This window comes from Rhagoletis pomonella, unplaced genomic scaffold, assembly GCF_013731165.1.
Source record: "Rhagoletis pomonella isolate Grant_MI unplaced genomic scaffold, Rhpom_1.0 Rhpom_scaffold_00002, whole genome shotgun sequence".
NCBI lineage: Eukaryota > Metazoa > Arthropoda > Insecta > Diptera > Tephritidae > Rhagoletis > Rhagoletis pomonella.
This window is the reverse complement of record NW_023458556.1, coordinates 86653637-86676734: the sequence shown is the minus strand read 5'-3', so window position 1 is coordinate 86676734 and position 23098 is coordinate 86653637. Positions and strand designations below refer to the sequence as shown.

The following is a 23098-nucleotide window of genomic DNA, read 5'->3' as shown; positions in this document are numbered from 1 at the left end:
AAAAGTTTTTTTTATATTATTTATTCTTGTTGAGTTCGTCTTGCTCTCTCATTCTGGTATTTGTTGACGTCACGGCCAGTTGCTCTCAGCTCGATTGGTGCAATCTTGTATTCTTGGTTATTTATTCTGTATGCTACTACACTGTAGTGGTAACTACAGCGATTTAAAATAAGGTTTCTGCTGCGTAGTGGCAACTTTTTTTCACGAACTTCATCTTTATGAAATAAAGGAAAAGAAGATCAATGTATGTATGTATGCCACACCCATGATTCAATAATACAAGGTTAGATAATTATTGACAGCCGCGGTTTGACACTCCCTTACAAAAGGTTGCATTTACGAAGGACGGAGAAAGGGGAGGAATGAAATCTCTTGGTGTGAAAATGGTAGTAGAAAAGTACGCAATTAGTAATGAAATTCCTTTTGTAAATTCTGATGTATTTGCAGGAACTCTGGCATTTTAAACGAAATATTGAACGTAATATTGATATATCTACGTGAGTTACGTAATTTATGTGCTATTTGGCTGTATAAAAACTCCAAAAAGACTCAAAATTAAAATAAACTACTATAAGATTGATGTAAACGTCCAATTTAAAAACAATTTATGTTTTTATCAGTTAAATATGCTTCATATGCATATACAAATAAGCATATTGCACAAAAGCTTATACTTCTATTTCACACCAAAGCTACACTTTTTCCAAGCAAATTTGCAAACAAGCAACACCGTGCCGCTGGGAGCGGTGCGAGAGAGACAACTGTCAGTTTATCGAACCTTGTATTATTGAATCATGTGCCACACCAAGAAGCTTACAGTGAGCATACTGTGGTGAGCATAGTGATGAATTTAATAATCGACTAATCGGTTAATTGATTAATCGAAGGCATTCGATTAATAATTGCAATTAATCGTAAGACATTAACCGATTAATCGGTCATCTCGATTAAAATCGAAAATTAATAAAAACCATTTATAAGTTATCGAAACTGACTTACACCCCGTGTCAAAATTATAGCGCACGACAAAATTTTTTTTTGTTATTTAATTTTAGTTATTTTTTTAAATGTAGCTTATTCTTTAGCAAAAAAACGTATAAATATAAATATATAAAACTTTGTGCAATATTTAAAAAAAAATCAACAAAAAATTCTAGCTTTTTAATTATGTAGAATTCTTAGACAGATTTTCAGTATGCAAAATTCCAAGACTGAAGTATCTGGCACTTACCGCTGATTTTTGGTATTTCTCTGTTCCGGAAAATAAAATGAAAATATGTGCATACCTGAGTTGTGATTTTTTAGTAGCTACTTAGGTTAAGCCTGTGTTGTGGTTCTTGGCAGAAATATCGTTTAAAAAATTTGCAGAATACGAGAATGTAGCAAACATCCCAACTTATTTTGATTCATACATTACTGTCTGAGTGAATTCGTAAATTTTGATGGTTTCTTTTCGATTATTTTGAAAAATTAATCGGTTAATCGCTCAATTAATCGAAAGGAAAATTTCGATACAATCAAATCGTTAACCGAATGAAAATAACCGATTATAATCGGTTATTCGATTAATCGTGCCATCACTAGGTGAGCATGTGCCGATATCGCAGCAAGCAGCATTTTGAAGTAAAAAAAAAAAAACAGTTGCCAAACGAAATACACGATGTACAGTGTTTGTTTGTTTTGAAAGCAGCGCTGCTTGTATATACATAAATTTCGCTTTGCGCGCAGCGCTGCTTGTACATAAATTTCGCTTTGCGCATGCCTGAAGCTGGCAAAGGTTCTTTTTATACCCGAGCGCACTTGTGCACAAGGGTATATTAATTTTGTTCACATAACGGTTGTTTGTAACAGCCAAAACGAATCGAGATAGATATAGACAAATGTATACATAAATGATCAGGATGAAAAAAGAAATCGATTAAGCCATGTCTGTCTGTCCGTCTGTCCGTCTGTCCGTCCGTCCGTGTACACGATAACTCGAGCAACAATTGAGATATCTCAACGAAGTTTGGTATGTAGGTTTCCCGTAATCCAAGGTAGGTTGGTATTGAAAATGGGCGAAATCGGACTTTAACCACGCCCACTTCCCATATAACGGTAATTTCCAGAAATACGAAAACTGCGATTTTTTACTAACTACTGAAGATAATTCACTCAAGATTGATATTTACAATAATTTTTAGACCAAAAATAAGAATATTATAAATTTTTGGAAAATGGGCGTAGCCACGCCCACTTATGGTTACATGTGTATATCTTGGTAACCTCTGCACCAATTTCTTCCAAGCTTGGCACAGTTGTTGGCCTTCGCACAACATACCAAATGGCCGAAAATTTCTAATATCGCTCAATAACCACGCCTACTTCCCATATAACGGTAACTTTCAGAAATACGAAAACTGCGATATTTTAGTAACTACTGGAGATAGTTCACTCAAAATTGATATTTACAATAATTTTTAGACGAAAAAAAAGAATATTTTAAAAATTTGGAAAACGGGCGTAGCCACGCCCACTTATGGTTACATGTGTATATCTTGGTAACCGCTGCACCAATTTCTTCCAAACTTGGTACAGTTGTTGGCCCTGTTACAGCATAAAAAATCGCCGAAAGTTTTTAAAATCGGACAATAACCACGCCCACATCCCATATAACAATAATTTAGAGAAATACAAAATCTTCAATAAATCAGTAAATATTGAAGCTAATTTATTCAAAATTGATGCTTGCAACAATTCTTTACCAAGAAAGACGTTTATGGTAAAATTTTGGAAAATGGGAGTGGCACCGCCAACTTATGATCACATATATGTATATCGGTAACCGTTCTACTAATTTGTACCAAACTCGGTGTGGTTATTGTGCTTGCCACATATAAGAAAAACGTTGAAAATTATTGAAATCGGACTAAAATAACGGCCGCTTCTCATATAACGGTAAATTTCAGAAATGCTTGAAACTTCAATTTTTCGAAATTGAAGGACGCTAATTTACTTATAATTGATACACCCCGGCTTACCATGTAGGGGAAGGTTTCGGAAAGGTGAAAAAACATATATTTAATAATTGCGCCGGGTATTTAATGTTCGGCTCCGCCCGAACTTAGACTTTCTTACTTGTTTATTACCTCCCTTTTATTAGCTCGGGATGTAACTATGTAATATTGATGCGCCTAAAAGATACAGCGATTTATATTCTCAAGTTACATACCTGATGACAGTACGAATAGAAATTATAATAGCGAGGTTTTAGTTTTTTAAACTATAATTTTTTATTTATTTTGCGCTGTGCTAGATGAGTATAAAAAGAGAAGAGAATAGAGAGAAATATGTATGTGGTTTGCCGATGCTCTCTAAACACAAACGCGTTAAAGGCAAACGGTCTAGCAATGCGTGGTATTGTTGATTAACTTAATACTTTAATTAAACATACTTGTTATAAAAATTTCATTTTAAAAATACCACTGTGTCCTACTGTGGTAGAAATATGTCATTTTAAAACCTGAATCATAGAAATCGACCCAGTACATCGGCTGTTTTGCTCTCACGTTTTTTGTGCTTTATTTTATATACAGGGTGTCCCAGAAGTAACGTCCCAAACTTTAGGGGAAGGTAGGTGGGGGGGTGAGCTCACTGATAAACAAAAAATTTTCAGGTAAAAGTGTCACCGTTTTTGAAATATTTACATTTTTTCGAATTTAAAAAAAATCGTGCCTTTTCATGTGTTTTCTTTAACTGCAACTACAAACCGGGCAATACTTAGTAAATTTTTTATGTAAAATACTTCCAGATAGTTGCCTCTCCATACTCAAATGCAATGTTGTTAAAATATATTAAGGAACCATCATACAATTAGGACTATTTCTGGATTTTTAACTTTTTGATATTTTCTTCCCCAACTTTGACTATCTCGGGTGAAAAAAAATGTACTGAGCTATAACTTTACGTTACATAAAAAAATTTCTCATTTAATAAAGATTTCAGAAAGGTGCCACACTTACTGTTTTGAATAGAAAAAAAAGTTATAGCCGCTTTTGTGGGTAAAGGACTGAGACACGCTAGAATGTATTTAATAGATTTAAATTGAATTTGCTCTTGTTACCGTCAAATGACATGCTAAATAGTACAAAGGTACATAATTACTTGCTTCTGACATTATTTTATGTTACTTACCGGAATTCGGACTAGAGTCTATAACAAGGGCTATATCTATCAATATTTTGTGTGAAGGATGGGTTCACGTGAAATAAGATATACATGAGTTGTTTGAAGAAAAATTTATTCATTTATTGATAAAATATGCTCAAATTGGGGACCTTCTACTCTAATACAAGCTCGGCACCTTTTAAGGAAAGACGCTTTTAGAGATCTTAAACTCAATTGGGCTATCTCAGCAGCAGCTTCATTTATTTGTTCCCGCAAATGCTCTTCGTTTTGAATTGTTTTTGAATAAATTTTGTCCTTAAGACAGCCCCAGTAGAAAAAATCTAATGGATTCAGGTCTGGCGATCGAGCGGGCCACGTGATTGGCCCGTATCGTCCAATCCATCGGCGAGGATAAGTTTCGTCTAAATGAGCTCTTACTTCACACCCGTAGTGAGCAGGGCACCCGTAATTTTGCAGCCATAGTCTTCGCCGCAGGTTTAAGGGTACATCTTTCAAAAGAGTTGGAAGCCGTTCCTGAAGGAACTCTAAATAACTGTGAGAGTTGAGCGTTGGCGGCAGTTCCACAGGTCCCAATATCTGACAATTAAAAATACCGCACCATAAATTTATTTTGTACCGGTACTGCGAACGATCTTCTCTCATTTCGTGAGGATTGTCTATCTGCCAACTGTGAAGGTTATGTAAATTAAAATAACCATCACGTTTGCATGATGATTCATCGCTCCAAATTATTTTATTAAAAAAGTTGGGGTCTGATTCATGCATTCGCAACATTTCACGGCAAAATCTAACTCTCGACAGGTAATCTCTTTCTTGTAGAGCCTGAACACGTTGAATGTGGTATGGATGAAATCGATGGTCTTGTAAAGCTGTGTGAACTGTAGTTTTTGGTATTCCCGTCCGTCTTTCCATAATTCTCACTGAAGTCGATGGACCTAGTTCCACTTCCTCTAACACAGCTTCAACATCTACCGTTGCAGGACGTCCTGTTTCGCCGCCACGCCTTCCAGGTATGCGACCTTAAAAAAGTGAAAAATGATAGTAAAAGAAGAATGGCTTCAAACAAGAAAGGTGTAAAAATTACTGACTTTCAGATATTACTCTATGGGTGCGGGGGAATACTTCACGACCCGGATGTCGACGATTGGGGTGTCGCTCTGCATAGAGTCTTTGAGCAGCTCTGGCATTACAGCAAGCTTCACCGTAAATTAGGTGAATATCCGCATATTCATGCGACGTATACTGCGTGTTCTCTGTCATAGTATTAATAACACAATGTTCGAAGGGTCCAATTTCACAAAATCCACTTTCACTAATTCCGGTAAGTAACACAAAATAATGTCAGGAGCAGGTAATAATGTACATTTGTACTATTTAGCATGTCATTTGACGGTAACAGGAGCAAATTCAATTTAAATCTGTTAAATACATTCTAGCGTGTCTTAGTCCTTTACCCACAAAAGCGGCTATAACTTTTTTTTCTATTCGAAACAGTAAGTGTGGCACCTTTCTGAAATCTTTATGAAATGAGCAATTTTTTTATGTAATGTAAAGTTATAGCTCAGTACATTTTTTTTTCACCCAAGATAGTCAAAGTTGGGGAAGAAAATATCAAAAAGTTAAAAATCCAGAAATAGTCCTAATTTTATGATGGTTCCTTTATATATTTTAACTACATTGTATTTGAGTATGGAGAGGCAACTATCTGGAAGTATTTTACATAAAAAATTTACTAAGTATTGCCCGGTTTGTAGTTGCAGTTAAAGAAAACACATGAAAAGGCACGATTTTTTTTAAATTCGAAAAAATGTAAATATTTCAAAAACGGTGACACTTTTACCTGAAAATTTTTTGTTTATCAGGGAGCTCACCCCACCCCCCACCCCCACACCTACCTTCCCCTAAAGTTTGGCACGTTACTTCTGGGACACCCTGTATAGTATAGATAGATATGTATACTTTCAGAAAATATTAGCAAAATCCGGGCTGGTTCGAAGTGTCATAAAATTGTCGCACACATAGTATAATAAACAAAGTGAAATCAATATATGACATATCTATTTTCGATACGCTTATTTGACAACACTTTTGTCATTTCATTAACCCATTTGCCAGTAGCAACATTATAAATGTATTTCAAATTTAAAATTTTTGTATTACAATTCCAAAAATAATTCGTTTTAGAAAATGCAGAGCAAAAAGAAAAAATTTCATAAAAAATGCCAGACACTACCCACAAATAAAAGCGCGGTAAAAAGAAAAAAGTTACGTTTATTGTGCGGAGGATGTTACAGAGAGAAGGAAATCGATGAATGCGTGTGGTATTCAACTGACTTCATTATCTATGCAGGGTTTACGTCCTGCACTTCAATCGAATGAAATAAATTATATGCCAAGCGAAGACGACTCAATACTGATGCAGTTCCATCAACTCAACCTTCGTGCGTTATTTCGTAATATTTTCGTATATATTCAACCATTCTGTTTCCTGATTGGCTCAGTAACCACCTAAGGTCGCGCCAGGCATTTTGTTATTCCTATCACTGGTTACTGAACCCAAAATCTCAAGTCTCACTCTAGGATAAGCTCTTATTTTATTCATTTGTTTTAAAGCCGGTATGGACATATGAAATACAGTTATGGGGCTCTGCAGACCCATCCAAGTTTCCTATTAAAAAATCTTAAAATGATTGCGAACGCTCCGTTTTATGTCACAAGCAACCAAATACACCGTGACCGTCATTCCTATTGGTTCTTCTGAAATAAAAACTACGCCTTGGCGCACCAACAAAAATTCATGATCACCCAAATCCTCTTATTTCTACACTAATTTCTCATACAGTATCATTACAGCGACTTAAAAGGAAGTCAATATTAGATCTCTACTAATATTGAACACCTGCGAAAAAAAATATGGTTGCACCACTGGGTGTACTCAATACATGATTATTTTTATCTAGTAATAAGTTTTAAATATTTCTTAATGCACAATGCAGATTGCAATAAAATATATGAATTAAAAAAAATATATATATTAACTAGCGCAAAATAGAAATACTAAGTGAAGTCAAGTCAAACTTCATTTGGTCTTCTCCTGCCAACACCAGCATAATTCTGTACTTTAAGGGCTATGGAATTGTTATCTTTAAGGACGAAGTGGCCTAGCAAGTGAAGAAGTCGTATTTTAATTCACTAAACCATAATGCATTCGTATAAATACATACACCCATAGCGTATGTGTTTTGTACACTTTGCGATTATGTAGCTCATCGTGTCATATATGAACAAAAGCCAAAAGACGGTTAATGTAATCAAATATATGAATTCTTCACATTTACATTTTCAAATAAGCGTACGTCATATATTAGTTGTGTTTTGTTTCAAATTATCCAGTAACTTGCCAGCAACTCTCCAGTAACTGTATTTCTAAGAATTCGCTCTCATGGAAAAAATTTGCAATAAAGTACGCGAACGCTTTTCCAGTAATAATTTGCAAGTTTCATGAACAGCTGATAAATTGGTTGTTTATTCGCAGCAAATTCCTAATAAAACAATATATTTTGTATTTAAATAGGTTTATTTTGTAAAATTCAACATTAAAAACCCACAAACAGTTTCCTTATTAGTTTAAATTTCATCCAGCAACATGCGATCAGCTGTTTTTCGTACTGGAAAATTCTTACAAGTAAAAATTTATCCAGTAAAATCCAGTAAAAACTTGCAACTTCAACTGTCATTTTTCGCTCTCTCAATTTCCCCTACTTTGCAAGTTTTTGCGTACGAAAACGCCAAAACATGAAAACTCGTAAAAACTTTTACTGGAAATGAGTAAGAAAACGCAACTATTGATTTAACTTTGTTTATTACATTATGGTCGCACACTGATATCAACTTGAATTCGCATACCTTAATTTTTGAAATTTTTTTCTTCATACATTTGACTTCAAAACAGTCATCCATACACCTCTGGGGAGCAGAATATATGTATTAATTTAGAAAATGTTAAGTGCTGCATTACCAAGAAAAAATTAATTCTTTTCCTATTCACTATAATTTTCGAGTAATGGAATACAGCGTATCTACAAAGCACAATCTATTAGTTAATATGCAATAGAGGGGCTCGTATATCCTATAACTTTAGACATAAGCAATATATTTAGTAGATTTATACATATGTATGTATATGTGCGTATATTTGTACAACTGATTGATTTTTCTAGGACTAACAGAAGAAGTGACGAATCTTTAGAAATGCAACCGCTACATGAAATTTCGAACAAAGGGAACAAAACAACTTTGAGGAGAATGTCACATGTGCGGTCGGAAGACAAGGAGGAAATGAAAGAAAGAGCATCTCACGATAAAACACCGAGTCCTATTGGAGCTGGACTACCTTTACTACAAAGGCTACGGTTACTCAAAGAGAAGCAAGTAAGAAAACTGTTAAAAATTTGTAGCAATGATGCCAACAATTATAAAAACATTATGATGTGTCGTATTTACATCCAACAATTTTCCGAGAAAATGATCCACTTTCAAAATGTGCGTGATGTAGTACGCAGTAATCCTCAGGTACACAATGTCGAAACCGAACCGAAACTGCGCACTGGTAAATTTTGTTACTATCTCATAAGCAGGTAACAAAACATTGACCCGTGAAATATGCAACACTGGATTTACGAAAAATTCATAGCTGAATTGCTGAATAGATTAAAACGTTACCAAAGGTACTTAGAATTGTTGTTATAAGAAGTGGTGTCATATTTTGGTAACAAAATTTCCCGGTATAAAAATGCTCGGTGACAACCAGAATAGGCCTGTTAGCAAGGGCGTAGGCAGGTAGGGGCAGCTACAAAGCGAAGGAGAAAATTTCAAAAATCAATAAAAAAAAAATACTAATTTGTATGCGTAATCGAATTCGTAATTGTACTCTCAATTTCTACATAAGGCCTGCGTTTTTCATCGTTGTTATAATGAAGTAAGCACAGCGTTAAGCATTGAATTGGCACAGAATTGAAAGAAACACCCTTTTAAGTTTCTTTTACCATTCTGTGATAAACAGGATAGAAAAACCAAACGAGGAAACACTTCCTCTTCCGTTAAATCTTGTTGTGAATGACTTAAATGAGGTTCCAAAAATAAGAAGTACTATTTCTACCCTAAAATATGTGATACACTTTTTTCGCGAATCAATGATACGCAAGAATTATGCTGCTGATATATGACCTTTGTGTGAAACAAGATGGTCGGAAAAATATAAGGCTATCAGGAAATTTTTAGAAAATTATCCTGAAGTTGTGGAAGCTTTAGAAAAGTTGTCAATTCAGGCAAACTTTTCCACAAGAAAGTCTGCGCATCAATTGTGTGCTGCTATAATAAGGCCGATGTTCATCATTGCTTTAATGACAATTGCTAAATATTCAATGTTTCTGGATCTTACAGCAAACATTTCTCAAATGAACACAATAGACCTCATCGCCGATGATCAGCATACTGAAAATATTTTGGAGGTGGTTAAGAATGATCGAAAGAATGCAGAGGGAGTCACTACGGAGTTAATTAAAAAATCTCGTATGATTACAGCCGATCTAGGAGTAGAAATTTCTCTACCACGTTTGGCAGGTTAACAAAAAAAACTGAAGTAATCCCCATCTTTCAATAAAAATGAGTACTGGCGACGGTCTATAATAATACCGTATCTGGATTCACTAACGGCTTCTTTTCAACTTCGCTTTTCCAATTAAAATACTCCAGCTGTTTCGCTGTCTACATTGCACCCATTGCATTCGATTAAATGTTCCAGTGAAAAGGTACAAAATAAATAGAAGCATTTTCAACAGATATATGATCTAGGTATGGGAAGTGAACTCCTTCTTTGGTACAATTTATGGAAGAGAAAGAACTTGCCTGAAGAAGATTTGAAGGATGTTGAAGTTGTAGATTTATTTAAAGAAGAAAACAGCGATAAATAAGGGTATTTCCATTTTGAGTGCTTTTCCATGCACAACAGCGACTGTGGAGCGATCGTTTTAGTACACTTCGTAGAGTAAAAACCTGGCCCAGAAGCACAAAGTCTTTCTGGACTATGCCTCCGGAGTGTCCATAGAAAACTCGTTACCGAAAACCGCGAGATGATTCAGAAGCAGAAAAGTTTGCTGAAAATCGTTATTAACGTAAAAATGATAAAAAAATATATAAAAAAATTAACAAGTTTATTTCGTTTCTCCCGTCCTCCCCTTACATCAGATCATGGCTACGCCCTTGCCTGTTAGTGTACAATATATATATATTACACGGTGCTACAAAAAAAGAAATGGTTTTAGAGGTGGTAGAACAAGTCTAAAAAATAATTTTGGCATTAGCAGAATTTGAAATATACTCCCAAAATCTTAAGTTATGGTCAGCAAACTGAAAATATTTATGGGTAACCATGAAAGTCACCATAACTAATGTTTTTCGGATTTACTTAAGCTTTTTTGTTCACGGAACAAATGGTTATCATCCTAACTTAAATTTCATAGATGCAGTGGAAAGACACAACCTTCCGCTTTTCAATGAATATAAAATTATGATATAGTTCAGAACACATTGAAAACGACGAGCTACCGACCACAGCTTCCAATTTGTCATCTTTATTATCTAAGCGCTTTGTCGATGGCGACATGATTTCTTTGAACGCGGCAGCGACATCATGAATTTGTATGAGTTTGACATAAAAGAAGAGGAAGAACCTTATCTGTCGCCAGAAAAATAGAAATAGATCTAATCTGGCCACAACCACAGCCGTCGCGTAGCCCGGTCGTCGCCAAAATAATTATCTACATGAGAGTACGTGTTAAAATAATTTGACAGCTAAGGTTTGTAGCTTGTCGTTTTCATTGTGTTCGGGCTATAACCCGTCCAATTTATGACCGGTGTTTTGACCGACCCAACATCCAGATTCCCAGTTTTTTGATCTTAACTTAAGATTTTGGAGTGCATTTGAAGTTCTGCCAAAATTATTCTTTAGACCTATTCTACCACCCCAACTACATGACATAAAAGGTACATGCAAAGTTTTTTTTTGTAACACCGTGTTATTAATCACGTTAACTTTGTAATGTTTATTTCACTTTGGATACGATACAAGGGTTAACTTTATAGCTAATGTATTAATATCGAATCGAAATTCCTGTCCCTAGTAATTCCACATTTTAGCCCCCTTCCAGATACTTCAAGCCATCAAGCAATTGTCACATTCTCTTCTGTGTTATCTAATTGCTCTATACGCGTAAACTATTATTGAATTCAAGTCATTCGTTTTTTAAACCGGAAGCAAGGAAAATATCAAAAGAGACAAAAAAACCTGAAACGACTTCACGGTACGTAGGTATCTGTACCCTTTCCCTCTCTTCTCACATCGTTCGCCAAAGAACGAGCAGACTTGAAAGCAAGACTTGACGTGTCTGGAACGGGACTTACTTTGCGAGTTTTTGTGGCATTTGGTTCTACATATGTATTACATCTACATTTTATTGTGAAGTGTTGATGTATTAAAGTAAAGACTCAACCTTTAATCAGCGCACAGCACATATGTATGTAGATGTTTGTTGATTTTTTATTTCTACGTAAAAGTACAGCGAGAGTAATAATCAGGGAACGGATTTTATGGAAATTGCCTTTTTTTCTGCTAAAGAGGTAGAGTATATTCGATTAAAAATGTCCACGATTTAGCTTTCCCTGATTCCATGTATACACATTTGATGTTGCCTTTTTTTGCTTTTTTTAAGATATTTGCTTTTTTTGCCTTTTTTAAGATATTTGCCTTTTTCTGCATATTCTACCTTTAAAAAAGTGATTATAGCATTTACAATTTTTTTTTAAGATTAAAAAATATACACATGCCCATGCGGCTTATAGAAGCGCAGGGACCTCTTGCCAAATTGGTGTTGGAAAAATTCAAAGCCGTTTTCTCAGCTAACGTAGGCTTGAAGACAATAAGGGGTGTGTATAAAATTGTAAAGGGCGAGGAAAACGCCCTTATTCCTGATAATATGAACGTTTCAAACGCTCCATATTTAAATTGGGCTCCACTTGTATCAACTTACGTCGAGCGCACATTTAGTATATTCAAGGCTTTTCTTCGCGAAAATCGAATGAAAATGCTGCCAGAAAACTTCAAAGTGCATCTTGTAGTTCAATGTTACTTAGAAACTCGAAAGGATAAAATAGTCAAAGAGTCAAAGTACAAATTTTTCATATAAAGAAACTAGTTCATAGTTTTCTCTTTTTACTTGTAATATAGAAACTTCTAAAATAAATATATTTTTTGATTGTTCTTCGTATTTTCTGTCTTTTTTTAGTGCCTTATTTTGCTTTTTTGGCAATACCTTTTTTTTGCCTTTTCCTGCCTTTTTCGCTATTTTGTTTTGCCTTTTTTGCAATACCTAGTGCCTTTTCCTGCCGTTTTCGCTATTTTATTTTGCCTATTCCAGCCTATTTCGTTACTTTATTTTGCCTTTTTTATAGGTTTTTAGGTCCTAAAAATCCGTTCCCTGGTAATAATAGAACTCTGAAATTTATGTAATTGCTGTTGGTAACAAGGGTGGAAAGATTTTCGAATAGAAAAAGCGCGAGTCGTAAAATAAATACCGCCAATCTGAATTTCCTGTCCAGAAACTCCCAAAATCGATTTGAGTAATCAACTTATTACAAAAATCTATATGTACATATTTATGTATGTATGTACCCTGAAGAAAAAATTGGCCCATCTGCTCGAAAAATAGAATCGTAGATAATGTAGTTTTGTATCCAGACCAGAGGTTCCCAAACTTTTTTTCTCGTAGACCAACTTTGGGAATTTTACTGGTTTCGGTGGACCCCCTACATTTCTACTATATGTATTCTCAAAGCTCGGCAAAAAAAAATTAAAAATTAGATCTAGCGATGGAATATGTGAGTTTTTACAAGTAAAAGTCACTGACCTTCCTAAAACAGAGTTCGTAAAGCCATTAAAATACGCTCTCGCTGTGAGGAGTTACATTATTTGAGAGCGCTCCAATTTCAAAAACTCAGAGCGCTAGCGTTATTTACATTCTCTTCAGGATAAACTCCTCACATATTTGGCTAACTCATAAATTTGCCTGTGGATTATGTATGTATATTTAAAGGAGTTTATGCGCATTGACGGCATCATTTTTATATTCATAGCTCCGAGTTTTAAAGAGATGTGAAAAATATTTACCACTCCCTACAGTGGCGTAGCCAGGATTTGGCTTTGGGGGGAGGGGGGGTTCGATGAAAGAAAATTTCCGCGCGTATATAAAAAACCAATCTGATTGCCGAGCAGTTTTTGAATATATCTGTGGGCAAGCATTCCTTTAAATTCTTATAAATCTTTTGAAATGTATAAAATAGTTTACTTTGAAATTCTACATAATTTTGTGAGTATAAAATTTTTCGAGTGCTTACTTTAAAAAGGCATATTTAAGAAGGACCCAGGAAGCGAGCTAACTGTACTTAGGACAAGTAAACATTAAAAATGCGTGTCATGTCTCAAATAATTTCAGCTGCGAGGAACTGCGAGTCTAGCTGCTTTTCTTCCTTTTATAGACCCACCTCCTGTAAAAATGTATTGAATTTTTATTGTAGAGCTGAAGGGAAAGAGTCTGGTGGTGTACATAAAATAAATAATTTGCAATATAAAATGGAAATTGAAGAAGATATAGATATTAATGACTCGCCAATCTATTAATCACATTCAAGATTCAGCCAAAAATGAGGGCTTCTCTGGACGAGATCCGTTTTCGTTGGCAAGAGTTCTGCTGGCCTTAGCTCAGTTTTTGTTGTATAAAATGTAGGTAAATTGAAAGTTTCAGTGTAAATAAATATCGCGAACCTAGTTTAGCATGCAGGTGTTGCAAATGTTTTCGCTTTGTCATTTTTAAAATGTATAAATAGCCACTTCCTTAGAAATAAAATAAATGTGCCGGTTCCTTTTCTCCAAAATTCATAAAATTTAGTACTTGGAGCCAAAAAAAGTTGTGTAGAAGGTGGGCGCCGTAATAAGAATTTTTTTTTATTAACTTCCTAGTTGGAAAATTCTGGCTTAAACGAGCAGGGCCACCGACTTTCATAAACAAAGTTTTTTTTTCTTAGTTTGCGCCTGTTTTTCTAGAATTACTGGACAATAATGTAAACCGATTTTGACGATCTTTCAGATTTATGATTTTCTCATTAAATCCAGCATATGCTCTTAATTTCATCAAAATTGGATAACATTTACTATTTACGCCCATAAGAGCTGTGGGCGTGGTAGCGCGTTGAAGTTTACTATTTTCCACATTTATTCATTCCTAATTGCCGAGCAGCGCATACACGAAATTTCACCGAATTTCTAGTACGCTTACTACTTTTGACCGCTGCTTATATGGGGACGTCCCACTGTGCTTCGCCTGAGTGCTTTCTTTCATATATTTATGTATGTGCCAGTTTTACCGTTATATATTTTTTATCTACTCGTTTATTCCATAGGGTCGTCATGCTTTATTTAAATTTAAAAAATTAAATTACTATACCGTTTTAAAAATCTGAAAATTCACTGCGGGAAATTTTTTTTATTCTCTTTTTGTCTTCACCTTCTCGTTTTTGCCCTTATAAGTTTTGAAAATTATATTTTAATTTGAATTATTTGTTTATAAAAATATAGTTTATTCCTTACCGAGCACTAAATGAAAATAAGTTTAATCTTTGAACAACATTAAAAAAAAAATCGACAAACTTTCGTAAAAATTTCGAACTTTCTATTTCAATTTTATCTCTTAATATTTTGCAGTTTTTTAGCTCATTCAATTTTAGTCTAATAAAGTGCAAATTTAAAGTAGCTGTGATTTACAGTTGATGTATGGCATATTTTTGACGATGTCGGTAATTTTCTTCCATATTATCTAAGTATGTTCGACGATTTTTTAATAAAGAAATTGAGCAACGCCTTCATCAAAAAAAATATACATATATATATTAAAAATCAACGATAAGTCGAAGCTATGTATTTTAAACTTGCGCTTTATTTGAATTGATCGGGCTACAAAACTGCATACTCAAAATATATATTTCTAGGAAATCTAATTAAAAAGCTTTACGAAAGTTCGTTAATTTTTTTAATGTTGCGCAAAGATTATACGGGTTTTGTTAAAGTGTAAACATTTTTGTAAACAAATAATTAAAATTATATAATTTTAAGATAAATGGCGAATCTAGTTAACATGTATAAAGTTTTGATAAGCACTTGAAATGTCAAGTTTTAGTACTGAATTCAAAGAAGATGTCTCTTTTATCCATTCATAATAACTTAAAAAAATTGGTTGTTAAGAAGTGTATCTTAAAATATCTGCCTTGACATTTATGTTAAAGGTGTAAAACATGTAAATGTACCTACATAAACTTTCCCGTGAATCTATGTATGCATGTATGCATATGAGCAAATTAAAAATTCGATACAATTTACAGTCGAAAAGTACAGTTTTTTTTATAGATTTCGTACTGAAGGAACAATTTTATTTCCCAACACTGTGGGGAACTAAGCAAAATGGGCTAGTGTATTTCGCAAATATTCAAATACATAATCCACCAACCGATAATTTTATATATTCATTAAAAGATAATTTGTCATCAGTCTGAAATAAAAAAATTATAAATCGGAAATTGTAAAATAGTATTGTGTTATTAATTAAAAAATAAAAAGTTTAATTTCACTGACGAAGGGGGGAATCTATTTCCCCAATCCCCCTCCCTGGCTACGCCACTGACTCCCTATGTTAAACCCACAAAATTTGAAAAAACAAAACCGCAAAGCTTCTTACCCCAAACTTTTATTTCATAAACTGACAATAGAAAAAGAGCCTTTTTACACCTTTTTCAGTTTTAATTTAGAAAGTTGCAATTCATATTCAGAAATTCCATTTCAAATTTAGATAGTTACAATTCAAGTTCAGAATTTCCATTTCAAATTCAGAATTTTCATTTCAAATTCAGAAAGCTTCAATTGAAATTCAGAATTTCCATTTTAAATTCATAAAATGGCAATTCAAATTCAGAATGTCCATTTTAAATTCAGAAAGTTGCAATTCAAATTCGGAAAGTTACATTTCAAAATTCAGAAACCTTAATTTCAAATCCAGAAAATTAGAATTCAAGTTCAGAAAGTTACAATTCAAATTCAGAAACTTTTCATTTCAAATTCAGAAATTTCCAATTTAAGTTCAGAAAATCTGATACGATTTTGAGATCTTAAGTTGTATCTTCGTTTGGGACCATATCCGACTACGCTAAATCTAGTAGAAACATATGTGACCTGGTCTACGAAAAGGGAGCTTACGTGCGAAAACTAGTTTTCTGTGAAAAAGCTGTTAAAAGTAAGCAACTCGTTTCGTCAGTTTCTCATTATCTCGTTAATTGTTCTCCGCGCCGGACGTCCAGTAAGTGTTGTTGTTGGTCCAGTAAGTGTTGTTGTTGGTCCAGTAAGTGTTGTTGTTGGTCGGAATATTATTATAGTTCATCGTGTAAGTTGCTAGTGTGGAACATTTAAGAAAGTAACACTGAAGAGGTGACGTTTACTGTTTCTGTTCATTATCGTCTTCGCATTTCGCATGAAATGAAACATGAGTGTTGATGAGGAGTTCAGTGCCGTATACGGACAAAACTACTCAGCATTATTATTTTTGGCCCATAATACGTTTTTCTAGTGTATAATCATGTCTTTATAGCTTATAATTCAATGTATTTTGTTCATTACCAATAAATTATATTTTGTCGTATTTTTACTCTTCTTTCTCTACATTTTTAGTACACTTCTAAGCAAGTTAGGATTTTCTGCTTTTCACCACGTGAAAAAGCATCTCATCTTCCATCCGAATCAACCAAAAAGTGAAAATTGATTTTTTGACACCTAAGCCCCCTTTCCGTAGACCAGGTCACATATGGTCTAAAGTAAAATAACTTGACAAACAAAGTACGGTTGTGCCCACTGTTCAAGGTCCAGGATTAATGGAGCAGAAGCTGCAGTACTTGAAAAAAAAATTAATCATGCCAACGTAGCCATATCAGGTGGAGATTGTGCTCGAGCAACACAGCATTGTTTTTCATTTCATGCTGATGCACTTTCCAACTAGGGTTGCCAGATTTTTTATGCACGAAATCAGTACGTTTGACTTTTTCATGCTAAAAAAATCAGTACTTTTCAGTACACTTTTTTATAAAGCAAAATTATGAATGTAAGTTACAGATAATGCTTTAAAATGCCAGAGTACTTGTTTTTAACAAATTTTGGTATAAATAAAATATAGTTCATAAAAAATAAAAGTGTTGTTCATTTTAACATGAGTGTACACATCATTGTACACAGAAGCCACAAATTATTTTATATTTATGACATATTTGAATAGCAATAATGAGATGGTTCAATCTTCAGTGTTTAAATAGTCAACGAATTCTATACATTTCATTTTAAAATTACTTTTAATTAGAAGTACACTTTAAAAAATTTTAATTAGAAGCCCGTTTCTCGTTTTGCGTCAGGAAGCAAACTCTATACTTAAGATCCTCTCAGTTGTTTCGTTTGATTGTGGTATTGAAAAAAAACACAAAATTACATGTTTTTTCAAACTATGGAAAAGTACCACTATCTAAGAAATGCATCTTTATTTCCTCATGGCTTAAATTAATTTTTTCAACTTCGCTAAAACTTTGAAAGACTAAGAATTCGCTAAAGAGAATATCTAACTCTATGTCTTGTATGCAAAGCTCTTTTACAATGTCAGTAAACTTTGAAAAATGAATTGTAACTTATAGCCAAAAGCCATTCGAATATTAAAATTTGCTGTTATTAAACTGAAAATATTTCCGAGATAACTAAAAACACTCGACAAAAAACGGCATCCTTTTTAAATAATTTAAGCTCCATCATATTATCGCAACTGATATGTAACGACCCGACGATGTGCCCATAAAATGATTTATCTTTGTGTTGTATTAATTTCTTGGGCATATCAAATATTATTTGAAACATGTCAACTAGAATTAAATTATTTTCTTCTTACTTTTCACAGTGCAGTTTAAGCAAGTTGCAACGTTATGTAAAAACCTTAAGAAAATCCTAAAGTATTTTGTTTGAGTTGAAAATTCAGTACAAATCAGTACAAATTTTGAAAAATCAGGACATAAGCGTACTGATTGAAGAAATGAATAAAATCAGTACAAGAGTTGAAAAATCAGTACTGTACTGATAAAATCAGTACGTCTTGCAACCGTATTTCCAACTGAACAAATAGGGAAAAAACATTTAAGCATTCTTTGGCTAGTACCCTTTCATTCATTTAATGTTTATTATTTTTTATGAAAGTGTAGCTCGTTATCTAACGAAAGTCATGTACGTTATAATTTAAAATTTTGTAAAAAAATTAGCAAAATTCGACAAAGTTTCATAAAAATTGTCAGCTTTTTAATTTGATTTCTTAGAAAGATGCTGAGTGTCCAGTTTTCCAGAAATTTTAAGTAGCTAGGGCTTACATTGTTGATTTTTGGCAATTTTTTGTTGAAGGTGTTGCCCATTTTCTCCATACAAAAAAATTGTCGAACATAATTTGTATGGAAAAAATGCGTTAACAAAAAATTGCCAAAAAACAACGCTAACAGCCGATTTCACCAGCAATTTAAGTTGAAAATGATTTTTTATTTTCTGTCAATTTCCATAAAAAAAAATACAAAAAATTTAAATAATTTTTCACTTAAATTGCTTTCGTACAGTAAGTCCTAGCTACTTCAAAGTTATATTAAAATGTAATGTGCTACAACACTGCAAGCAATCTATCTATCAATCAATATACTTATTTCTAAAAGGTATTTTCTTTTACAAAACGATATCTCCTTTAATATTTTATAAAATTTAATGAATTGTAACTCATTTTGAAGGGGATAAATAAGCTCACGTACATGCAAAAAATAGTCACGTTTTTTACATTTAGTTATTTATTTAAAAAGGGGCTTTTAAAAAGCAGAAAGCACTGTATCAGATGAATAATGCGTCATATCTTTCTTAATACTCCATCAAATTAAATGAAGGATAGATTAAAGTAAATAAAAATTATAATTTAAAAAACTAAAACCTCGCTATTATAATTTGCATTCGTACTGTCATCAGCTATGAGAATAGAAATCGCTGCATCTTTTAGGCGCATCAATATTACATAGTTAGTTACATCCCGAGCTAATAAAAGGGAGGTAAAAATAAAAACCTTTAGGCCCCCTCCTTAAAATTTTAGTGACTTAAATATCACAGCGCACGGCAGTACGCGCGAGTGATGAAAGCAGCCACAGTAGCATGCTGGAATGACTCGCTTATATACATATACACGAGATTTGGAAGTTTTTATCGAGACGTCCAATCGACATGTTTGAGATATCGTTGGAAAGGTCTTGCAGAGTGTCTACAGAAAATGTATTCAAGCTTCATAAGCCATTAACCGGATTCTTAAACATTAGGCTAAAGTGTTGCGAAACAAGAAACGTTTTTTTGCTTTTGCCGGTTTAAGGGGACATGTGGTCACACCCAACATATTTAGTGTTATTCTATAGGCCAATACCTTTCAAACGATAGCTTATGTATTAAGTTCCAGCAACTAGTTGGAAAGATATAGAGCTAAATGTGTTTTGGTTCGTGTCTCCACTACGAGATGCTTTGGTATGTATGTGGCGTCTGTACGTACCATCATTTAATTTTTTTCAAACCTTCAGGAATTAAAGTACAAAAAAAAAACTAAGAAGGTTTTGTTCCAGGATGTTTTGATTCGTACGCCTTTGTGGGCGTGGCTGCTGCCTGAAATTCGAAAAAATGCAGTTTTTAAACTACCACTGAGGCCGCACTACTCAGTCCATGTCATTGATGTGGATATCAGTAGAATGGTCTTCAAACAGGCTATCTAACGCTATCTTTTGTGTTTATGAAATATAAATATGTCATAACGTTATCGCCTGAAAACTAAATATCGGGCTGCTGAAAATATAGATTTCGAGAATTTTCTCAAAAACTGGTCAGTCGATTTTATTCTTAGTTTCAACAAATCTAGTACGAAATCTTAGCTTTCATCTGGTATATAGCCTATATCTGGGAAAACTCTTGTTGTGGAGATAATACGATTCAAATTGAAAAAATGTCGCTCCAAAAAGGGTCAAATGGTTCAAAATTAACATACTCGTCTAATTTGGTTACTTTAAGATATAAAAATAACATACAGTGCCCCAAAAAAAGTTCCCATTCCCCGATTGAAACTCAAATCGAAATTCTCGGCAAATCGGGAAATTTCCCGCGAGTTGATAAGTTGAAGGATGCAGCTGTGCTAATCACTTCGTACATGTCTTGGAAACCACAATTTGTGTGTATTTTAGAGTTGTTTTCAGTCATATGCCGAAATTGTAACATTTTCTCCGTTTTAATTGTAGTTATGTACACAGTATTTAACTATGCTACATGTGTTTATCACCCGCACTTAACCAACCTGGGAAGACGCGTACAATATTAGCTACAGTTGTACATAAATATGTATGTATGAATGCATTTAGTTCACCCAATGTGCCGCTACTACTTACATACATATGTATAAATTGCCACACGGTCAAAAATTTGGGTTTAATTTTTAAACCGCGCTGGGACTACTGCCTTTTTTAATTTTTATACCCGAGCGCACTTGTGCACAAGGGTATTATAACTTTGTTCACATAACGGTTGTTTGTAACAGGCAAAACGAATCGAGATAGATATAGACAAATGTATACATAAATGATCAGAATGAAAAGAGAAATCGATTAAGCGGTGACTGTCTGTCCGTCCGTCCGTCCGTCCGTCCGTCCGTCCGTCCGTCTGTCCGTCTGTGCACACGATAACTCGAGTAAAAAATTGAGATATCTTAACGAAACTTGGTATGTGCACTTCTTTCGGGCGTAGGACGGATGGTATTGAAAATGGGCAAAATCGGACAATAACCACGCCTACCTCCCATATAACGGTAATTTTCAGAAATACAAAAACTGCGATATTTTAGTAACTACTGAAGATAATTCACTCGAAATTGATATTTATAATAAATTTTAGACGAAAAATAAGAATATTAACATTTTTTTGAAAATGGGCGTAGCCACGCCCACTTATGGTTACATGTGTATATCTTGGTAACCGCTGCATCAATTTATTCCAAACTTTGCACAGTTGTTGGCCTTAATACAGCATACTAAATGACCGAAAATTTTAAAAATCGGACAATAACCACGCCCACTTCCCATATAAAGGTAATTTCCAGAAATACGAAAACTGCGATAGTTTCGTAACTACTGAAGATAATTCACTCAAAATTGATATTTATAATAAATTCTAGACGAAAAATAAGAATATTAACATTTTTTTGAAAATGGGCGTAGCCACGCCCACTTATGGTTACATGTGTATATCTTGGTAACCGCTGCATCAATTTATTCAAAACTTTGCACAGTTGTTGGCCTTGATACAGCATACTAAATGGCCGAAAATTTTAAAAATTGGACAATAACCACGCCCACTTCCCATATAACGGTAATTTTCAGAAATACGAATACTGCGATATTTTAGTAACTACTGAAGATTATTCACTCAAAATTGATATTTACAATAAGTTTTAGACGAAAAATAAGAATATTATAAATTTTTGGAAAATGGGCGTAGCCACGCCCAGTTATGTTTACATGTGTATATCTTGGTAACCGCTGCACCAATTTCTTCCAAACTTGGCACAGTTGTTAACCTTGGTATAACATACGAAATGGCCGAAAATTTTTAAAATAGGACAATAATCCCATATAACGGTAATTTAGAGAAATACGAAATCTTCGATAAATCAGTAATTATTGAAGCTAATTTATTCAAAATTGATGCTTGCAACAATTCGTTACCAAGAAATACGTTTAGGATACAATTTTGAAAAATGGGCGCGGCACCGCCCACTTATGATCACATATATGTATCTCGGTAACCGTTCTACCAATTTGTACCAAACTCGGTGTGGTTATTGTACTTGCCACATAGAAGCAAAACGTTGAAACTTATTGAAATCGAACTAAAATTACGGCCGCTTTTCATATAACAGCAAATTTCAGATATGCTTGAAACTTCAATATTTCGAAATTTAAGGACGCTAATTTACTCAGAATGGATACACCTCGATTTACCATGTAGCGGTAGCTTTCGGAAAGGTGAAAAACATATATTTAATACTTGCGCCGGGTATTTAATGTTCGGCTCCGCCCGAACTTAGACTTTTTTACTTGTTTTAATCTTGGAAGGTTTGTATTTGAAACTGAATTCAGTTTGGTTATATATGTATGTAGTCCAAAAAGTTTAAAATTAAAACCTAAACTTTTAACCGTGCACTGAGCAAAACTACTTAAGAAAAAAGCATTAGTTTAATAGCACGAGTGCAACATCGTACACGTGATAGAAGTAAAACTTCTTAAAAAAAGCACATGTGTGCGCCACACACCCGGTAGAAATGTTAACAAAAATAAACTACGAGACAATCAGACGAATACAGTTGTTTATTGTATCAAAAGTTGGTACCAAGTTGATAAGTTTTTATCATTTCTCATAATTTTCTTTTAATTTTAATTTTTTCGAATACAGAGGATATGATCATTCTTTTTAGCTTTATTTCGTATACGAAAAATTATATGTTTCAATGGACACATCGATTTGAATACATAATTTAGATTTAGATAATATTTTTAGCAATTTAGTTGAGAAAAATAAAACATTTAGATTATTGTTTGTATTTTGGTTGATTTTAAATTTGCTACCCCAAAATAATTGATATCAAATAAAACACCTTTTTGAGGTAAAATTTTCGAGTGACGAAAGCTGAACTAGAAACACAAA

The 23098-nt window shown here is 33.8% G+C and overlaps 1 protein-coding gene across 1 annotated transcript in view; it reads left to right on the top strand.

The window, feature by feature from the left end:
• LOC118734140 overlaps window positions 1-23098 on the top strand; it is a 369851-nt gene that overhangs the window by 233248 nt on the left and 113505 nt on the right. The window contains 1 exon segment of the mRNA XM_036463849.1: window positions 8388-8598. Within this exon segment, the coding sequence (XP_036319742.1) occupies window positions 8388-8598 (211 nt within the window).